This window comes from Branchiostoma belcheri, unplaced genomic scaffold (genome assembly GCF_001625305.1).
Source record: "Branchiostoma belcheri isolate BF01 breed outbred unplaced genomic scaffold, Haploidv18h27 scaffold309, whole genome shotgun sequence".
NCBI classification, from domain to species: Eukaryota; Metazoa; Chordata; class Leptocardii; order Amphioxiformes; family Branchiostomatidae; genus Branchiostoma; species Branchiostoma belcheri.
In genome coordinates, this window is record NW_017803920.1 from 22,782 (window position 1) to 31,227 (window position 8,446).

Consider the following 8,446-nt stretch of genomic DNA (forward strand, 5'->3'; position numbering starts at 1 on the left):
TCCTCCTCCTCCTCCTCCTCCTCCTCCTCCTCCTCCTCCTCCCTCCTCCTCCCTCCCTCTCTTGGTATTTCATCAGAATTAAGGTTGGCTTGTATTTTGTTGTTATAATTATAAGTTGTTTTACATGAACTGGTAGTTAATATGTAACAAAATTCATTTGCAGTGACAAGTCATTGAAGTATCTTAGAAAAGGTTGTAAGCAGCTAAAGATGCTGACCATGCTCTACTGCAAGAACATCACAAAGTAAGTACATCCATGCATTATCACTTCACCATTGTAATCATAATTCTAATTAGGTAACACTTATTATGAGAAAGACGTTGACCAATCAGAAGGCTCCATTTCCCATTGGTTATCAGATCGTAAACCTCAAAAGTGGTTGGAATAACTAACCACTTTTTGGACCTTACCATTATGATCATCTGGCAAAGGTATGAGGTCGTGGAATTCTTGTATATACAATGTAAATACATGTGTGTATATGTGTATATATAGAATACAACACAGGGTATTCCATTTCGCCCGAGGTACCAGTCCGACCGCGCGTCGGATTGCCCGAAGGCCGGAGGGAGATCTGACTCGCGGGAGGGCTGGGTCCAAGGGCGGGAGGGCTGGGTCCAATGGTGATGCAGAATACACCGTGTTGTATTTTATTTAATATGTCATACCCACCCAAGAAATCACGACTTTCAATGCGAAATGAGCGAAAATTTGGTGTCCCTAAACCCAAAAAATGCGACAACATCAATTCCAACATCCGGATTTTGTATTCGTTATGTTTGTTTCTTTATTTAGGAATCTCCCATTAGTTAATAATATGTACATCACTATTCTTCCTGGAGTCCTATACAACATGAAAATACAACTATTATTGAGTTACATTTACTTCAACTGCTATCATTGACATTATGCTTCAGGAAAACTTATCTTAACAACAATTTTAAACATCAATTATTACATCAATTATTACAACAATATTACACTATACAACCATCAATCAATAATGTTACAATATACAATTAGCCAAAAACAATTTTGTAATAGATGTCTGAGAGGTCAGAGGTCATGAAATTGTGCAGAATATGCGGCCCAGGTATGACATAAATGTATGTATGTAAAAATGTACGTACATACTAAGTTAAACGTAATTTACTCCTGTCTCCTCTACAGACCAGCAGTCAATAAGATCCGAGGTAAGGTGGAGCAGGTGGAGTACAGCACAGATGAAGTTCCTGCCTACTTCAACTACTCCAAAAAGTAGTTGACACCAACATAACGGGCTCCTGCATCTGTACAACCAGTGTGTTCTTCTATAATTGTTGACCAGACTTGTATGTAAATATCACTACAGTGACGTGTATAGATGAATTGTGAGATCATCTTTGACCTCAGTTACCTTTTATATACTTAGTCCTTTTTCACTTGGTAGTAATTTAAAAGTAAAGTAAACCTTATTTTCATGTGTTAGAACTAGACTGTTGCATTCTATGTTGACACTTTTAAGCTTATTGATGATTATTTCTTTCTTTTATATATGTACTACGTGGATATGAGGCACTTTTTTGCCCAAAAACAATATGCTGTCTCACTTTGTATTTGCATACAAAAGTTACCATTGCGGCAAATGTGTCCAAGTACTTAGTACTATCAAGGACATTATAATGTCCTTGGTACTATGTTGCAAAATGACAGTTCTGATATAAGGGACCATTCATTTTTCATGGAGGAGCTCATAGCATTCTTGACTTAGAAAAATATTGCCTCAAAGCTACATGCAAACTGAGTTAAAGGTTTACTGAAAGAGCTGAAAGATCATATGCTAACTGTGGGAAGCGGTGTGGCTAGCAACACCTATCAGAGGGTCTGCATGGGGGGTCCTGATTACGCTTTACGCTAAATTTATGGAGGCCCGCAACGCTTTACGTTAAATTTCCGGAAGGCTGGCAACGTTTTACGCTAAATTTTCGCCTCCTCACTACGAATAACGGTAAATAAAATGACTTCCCTACGAATTACGGGAAATTATAAAGAGGCCGCCTACGCCTTACGGAAAAGAGCATGCAGACCCTCCTATCAGACATCGACACTATCATGAAGCAAAATGTCCGCATTCCTCCGAAAAAGTAGTGATCGTAAATTGTATAATGATCGTAGATTAAAGAGCCTCTCCCTTGCTCTTGCTTATTTACCCAAGAATAAGACGAGGAGTGTTTCCCATGAAGTTTGGACAGTTTTGTCAGAAATTGTGTTGAACTTGAATCCTGCAGTATGTATATTTCAAAATCTTGTGACTATCTTACAAGGACAATAAAGTGGCAACATTGGTCGTCTGTTGTACATGATCAACAGAAACTAATTATTATATAGGAGAATGTGAATATCTTTATTATACGTCTTCCACATCTTTACAAACACTGGGGAGAGGACCATTGTTCAATACAATATACATGTACAAGTAATTACACCCTTTTAAACTCATAGTCATCAAATTTCCCCCGTACGCCCGCACACATAGGCCTTCTTCACACGAAACCGCCTGACATGCGCGCATTCCTCACGTCTGGTTCACGTGCCACACGTTCCTTTCAAACCGTGCCCGATCACGATGCGCCAAATCTACATTCAAAACACGCAAGATAAGCGTGTTATTAATGTCAGAGGTCAACGAACCTGCTTGCTGCTTCCCCCCTCCCAGCGTACCTCGGCCGAATGCCAACGTGGTCCCGCCAGAGGCGGTGAAGCTCATCGTAGAATGGGCACAGTATTCGGCCATTACTGCTCTTTAAATCATACATACAAATGCATTGTGCCTTGGCACGATCGTGCGGTTGTTTTATGTAGACCATGCATCCTGGGCCATATCGTTTCCATACCCGGCATGGAATTCCCCTGCCTGAAAATGACGGGCCTGTGCTTATACAGGTTAACCTGAGTGATTGGGAAACAAAAAGAAACAATAGCAAACTAGAAAGGCCGACATTTGCTTGGGAGCAAATGCAGCAGATGGCTTCACCACATCCCCCATACCAAAAATGGATCTATCCCACTGTAACAGTACAATCTCAGGGCCTGGAGACCCCGGATGCTGACCCAGTTAACTCTTGACTTCCAGTATCCTCTGTAGGTTTGAGAACCACTTTCTGCGAGGTAGCCCGCCGGCTAGAACCGGTTTGGGTCATTTGCATTTACTTCCAACCAATCAGGAGTAAGCTTTCAACTGATCACCTACTGTCAATCATGTAAAGATCTTGGATGTATAGCTTGGTCTCTCCGATCTTCGGGGAGTCGAGTCAAGTCGAGAGAGAGAAGAGAGAGAGACCAAGGCGTCGTCCGGTCACCCGGGTCCGAAGCGTCCGTCTACTCCGGCCAGGAGTTAGTAGCTTATAATGGTTCCGTGAGTCTAGATTAGCGGGTCTACTTACCTTTGTAGATCGGAGCCTCCCGTCACTTCTGACTAGGTATGTAATAACTTTCTAGGTAACATTTGTGTTGTGCTTTAGTCAGGGTTTTAATTAATGTGTAGTGTTCATGTACTCTTGTAGCTCTTCCGTGATGTCCAGTTAGTCCTTTTCCACATGTAGTTGATTATACTGTATCGCCACTGTTATATATACTTATAGAACCGTTAGAACCTGCTTTCCCCTGGCTTGTGTCTGACTTGCCTGACTTTGTATTAGGTTCGGAATTGAATGAATAAACTTCCGGTGGTGCGATCGTATCCCGTGGCTCGTGTCGATCCATCTGGTTCAGCTAACGTAGTGAGAGTACGTTTAGTGTTTAAGACCTAGGATTGACGGTAATCCGCCCTAGACCTCGACAATACTTGGGAAGCAGCGAAAAGACTGTTGTTACAAATTTGGTTCCCACACCCAACCACTGTGAATTCCGTTCCGAATTTATGTTCAAATTGCTTCGGACACGTTCTACGTCTTGATCTCTCTCTCCGGCTCCAAATTGTTTGTTTTTCGTAGCGTCCAACCGCCCCCCACCCTTCGGTCATCAATCCAAACTTGTTCCGTCCCCGCCCGACGCTTCGTACAAAGTTCTCGTGTACCTTCTTCTCGACCTCGTAATTCGTCCCGCTTACAGTACCGTAACTCCATTGTTCACTTGCATTTTTCCAATTTTTACCCTTCCTTCCTTTTTGCGGTTGTGTGTTTCTAACATCTCGCACCTCCTTGTTTTCGCTGCCTGTTCTCTGAGTTCTGCCTGCCTGTCTGTTGACTTCGGTTGAGTATTGTAACATTTCTCCTGCCAGTGTGTTGTTCGTTTACTCCGTCCTGCCCTTCCCATTCGTTGCAACTGTTCGTCTTATGGGGTTACGCTCCGTTTTTGTGTCAAGTTTTGATACGAATTTTTGCAGTTGTAAAATTATGTTCTGTGTATGCCTGGTTCTGCCAGTTGGGCCAGGTAGCGCCGTCGTGTGTCGCTGAGCGGACCCGACACACATTCCCCCTATAATTTTACGTTCCTGTTTTGTAGGCTTAAATATTGTTCTGCATTTTTGAAGTTGTAAAATGCGCTGTGCTTGCCTTGTTCCGCCCGTTGGACCAGCTCAACGTCGTGACAAAATCCTCCTATTTTATGTTTTTGCACAAGTATCCGGATTTTGCAAATGACAAATTATTGTACTGTGAATGTCTTGTCCGGCTATTCCTCCTAGTTTTGTTTTCATCTCGCGTACTTCAGTCTTGTTCTAGACTTCTCAGTCGTAGTGTTCTGTGAATGCTTTGTCCCGCCAGCTGGGCCGGCTAGCGTCGCCGTGTGCGGCCGAGGGGCCCCGTCAGACATTCTTCTAATTTACGTTCCGTTTTGGTGTAGTTTGGTCTTGATATGAACTTTTGCGGTGGACAAATGCTCTGTGTAAATTGCCTTGTCCGTCTTGTTGGACCTGCTAGCGTCGTCCGGTGTCGCCGAGGGGCCCGTTAATAATTGTTTTCGTTTCGTTCTTGCCTTGTTATATGTATAGATCTGAACTTTGCCAGTTCAAGGCGAAGCCGAGGTGGCTCTCTGTCGTTCCCGCAGATGTTATTCTTTCATGATTTTTTTTCCTATCTCGTCAGAAATCTCCGGTTTCAGTCCGGACAGTTGTTCCCTGTACGTATGTGTTTTCATGGTCTTTGCAAATCCTTGGGCGGCCTCATGTGTCAAATTGCCACAGTTTCCGTGTCGTCAGGGGCCCACCCGGTGACTGAAACGTTACTGTCCTTTATCCTTATAATGATCAGGGTGTTTTCTTGTGTACTTTGGTTCAGTTGTGATACTAACGTAATCCGGTGCGCAGATATTCAGTTTTAATGGTTTTGTGTGAGTTGTATCACTAGCTATATAGTGTACTAGTGTACTTGTGCTCCCATAGCGTAAACTTTTCAGTGATGATATTCTGGTCCGTTGTGTTTCGTGGTTGTTTTCCCATCCTGCCTGTCTACTACCTGGCTTTGAGTAAATTCCCTGGTTCTGTCAATGGTTTTAGACAGTTCTGGGACGTAACTAATCGGGATTGTGCAGGGACGTCTATGCCGCCGTCTCGAGTGTCCGTCACCTTCCGGCCAGCCTCCTGAAAACCATCTGTTCCCCTTCCCCATAGTCCTGGCGTGTTCTGTGACTGACAATGCCGCCGTGGCTAGGCCTACTTCCCAGCCTCTTCCCACGTTCGTCTCTGAGGTGCACCTTTGTTTCACCGGGGCCCGCCCTCCCCGGGGACCCGGTGCGTGCGCTTCCTACCTCCTCCCTCGCATTGCTCACCCGTTCCACCTCGTCTGGTCCTTCTAACTTTCGGCCGTCTCTAATTCACGCTTGTCACCCATCAATGTCACCTGCCAATTATCCTTCCCTCCACCCTATACTTCTGCTGATCCACGTGTGTCCCTCCCTTGCCCATATCCTGTTACGCGTACCCACGTCGTTATTCCGCTGACTCGGTCCATTACAACCGTTTACTCATTCCGCTGTCCATCACCCGGGGCGCTTCTGACTTCCTTACTAAATAGGTTGACTCTTTTCCGCCCCCTGAAGAAACAACTGACAGCGTCAACCCACTAAATGTACTGGGTACAGACCCCCAGACCACCTCAGTTCTTTCCTCCTATCAAGGCTGAAATTTCAGCATTTGTGTCAACTCCTTGCATCAATAAAACCAGGGCCACTCCGTCCCACCCCCATACTGTCACTCAAAAATGAATTAGCAAATAAGAGCGCCGGAGAGAAGTCTTTGTCTGAAGAGTACATTGTCGGTGTTCTAACTCCTAAACACCCGGGGCCTAGGGATTCTAAGATTTTGAATTTTGAACTGCTAACCCACTATTTCCCCCAACAAGCGGACCCGGATTACGTTCCGGGTCCACGTCGTCGTCGACCAGCTAACCGTCGGCCTAGGGCTCCAAGGCCAAGACCTGTGGCCGCCACCACTCCGGCCGCCCCGGCGGCTCGGGACCCGCCAAGGGTCCCCTTAACCGCCCTGGGAAATCCCCGGGGCACCCCCAGTTCTTCTGTTTCAGGGTCAGCGAGACAGGGCCAGACCAATAACCGCGACGACCAGTCGCATGACGGTGATGCCACACCGTCGAATCCAACACAGGGGCGGACGTCTCCCTACCAACACGACCGACAGGCACCGCGGTCATCACCGCCTCCAGGAGGCCCACGTCCGGGCAGTGTTATTCTTCCCCCTTCCTCAGGTACGCCATCCGAGCCAGTTCCAGCGGGTCCTGCACGTGAAGGATCCAAGCGGGCCGTAACCGTTGGCACCAGTGAGTCAACAGCCCGAGACCACGCCGGAGCTGAGCAGTCCAACCCGGCCCGGACCGGAGGGTCAGCAGTTCCTGTCCCTCGGGGTGACGAGCAGTCCATCCCAGTTCCCGCCAGAGGGTCAGCAGTTCCTGTCCCTGAGGGAGATGACGAACCCGTCCCTGTCCGCACCAGGGGACCGGCAGCTCCTGTCCCTTCTCTCCCCTTTCTATTAGGAACACCTACCCGGTGTGTTCGTGGCCACGCCAGAGCTGAGCAGTCCAACCCTGCCCAGACCGGAGGGTCAGCAGTTCCTGTCCCTGGGGGAGACGAGCAGTCCATCCCAGTCCTCGCCGGAGGGTCAGCAGTTCCTGTCCCTGGGGGAGACGAGCAGTCCGTTCCTGTCCTCGCCGGAGGATCAGCAGTTCCTGTCCCTGGGGGAGACGAGCAGTCCATCCCAGTCCTCGCCGGAGGGTCAGCAGTTCCTGTCCCTGGGGGAGACGAGCAGTCCATCCCAGTCCTCGCCGGAGGGTCAGCAGTTCCTGTCCCTGGGGGAGACGAGCAGTCCATCCCAGTCCTCGCCGGGGGATCAGCAGTTCCTGTCCCTGGGGGAGACGAGCAGTCCATCCCAGTCCTCGCCGGAGGGTCAGCAGTTCCTGTCCCTGGGGGAGACGAGCAGTCCGTTCCTGTCCTCGCCGGAGGATCAGCAGTTCCTGTCCCTGGGGGAGACGACGATTCCGTTTCTGCGTCAACTCGCGAGGGGGTTCCCGATCCGTCGTTCAAACCGCGTAACACCCAGAGTACCATTGACGAACCTTCGGACAATGATAGTTTGGTTTCGTCACAGTATTCTCGGCCGTCGGACTCGTGTAAACCGGCCGTACGTATCGAGAAGTGTGAGGGGCTTTCGGACATTTCTATGCCTGCCCCCGGAAGATCTGCGCCTACACCATCTTCAACACCTGAACCGCGTCTGGCAAGACCTCAGCGTCGTCGAACACGCCCTAGGCACCTAACAGACTTTGTATGTCATGGGGACTATTCATTGACTGGTAGTGGTAGTAGTGATAGTGATTAGTCAGTAGCGAACATGACCATGTTCAGGTTGCCATTCAGGTTCTCGACAGTCTCAATCGCCCAGAAACAAATTCAGGTTCGACCCCCCACCCACGCGACTTTCAGCTCGGCTGGCTCCGTTTCCTCCTAAGTTCCCGGTGTCCATTTCTTGACCTTTTTTTCCATTCGGCTCTCTTCCATGAACGTGTCACATCTGTACGGTCTCGAACGACACCGTTTTCGTACGGTAGGTTTCCGCGAAAGTGAAACCTGATGACCTTGTCATCCTGGTCATCCAAATAAGTAGAGCACGAGTTCCACGCCAAAAGTGGAACCGACGTTTTCCGTCAGTTAGCTAGTTAGTTAAGGGCACGAGTTCCATGCCAAAATTGGAACCGACGTTTTCGTCAGTTAAGTAGTTAAGGGCACGAGTTCCATGCCGAAAAAGGAACAGATGATTCGTCATCCTTTTTTTTTTTTTCTCTTTTAACGTTATTGTTGTCGCAGAGGCGCGGCTGATCCCAAAGAGTGGATGCGGTCGGTCTCTGGTTCTCGATGGATGCGGCTCGGAGATAGCCGGTCACCGAGGTCTAAATTTCGTTGGACGCCTGTTGTCCCGTTCCGGGTACTCACCCTTCTGAAATTGGTGTCACCTAGATGTCA

General features: G+C 47.9%; 2 protein-coding genes across 2 annotated transcripts in view; both read left to right on the forward strand.

Annotated features, from left to right (window-relative positions):
• Positions 1-1,854, forward strand: part of LOC109474409 (F-box/LRR-repeat protein 13-like) — a 22,549-nt gene extending 20,695 nt beyond the window's left edge. Inside the window, exons 22-23 of the mRNA XM_019774705.1 lie at positions 164-244; positions 1,172-1,854. Coding sequence (XP_019630264.1) covers positions 164-244; positions 1,172-1,262 — 172 coding nt within the window. The 3' untranslated portion in view covers positions 1,263-1,854. The remainder of the gene's footprint in view (positions 1-163; positions 245-1,171) is intronic.
• Positions 1,855-5,612: 3,758 nt separating this feature from the next.
• On the forward strand, positions 5,613-7,956 carry LOC109474404 (translation initiation factor IF-2-like). Its single transcript, XM_019774700.1, has 3 exons — positions 5,613-5,652; positions 6,142-7,557; positions 7,844-7,956. Exons 1-3 carry the CDS (start codon positions 5,613-5,615, stop codon positions 7,954-7,956), a joined length of 1,569 nt encoding a protein of 522 aa, XP_019630259.1.
• Positions 7,957-8,446: the final 490 nt, after the last annotated feature.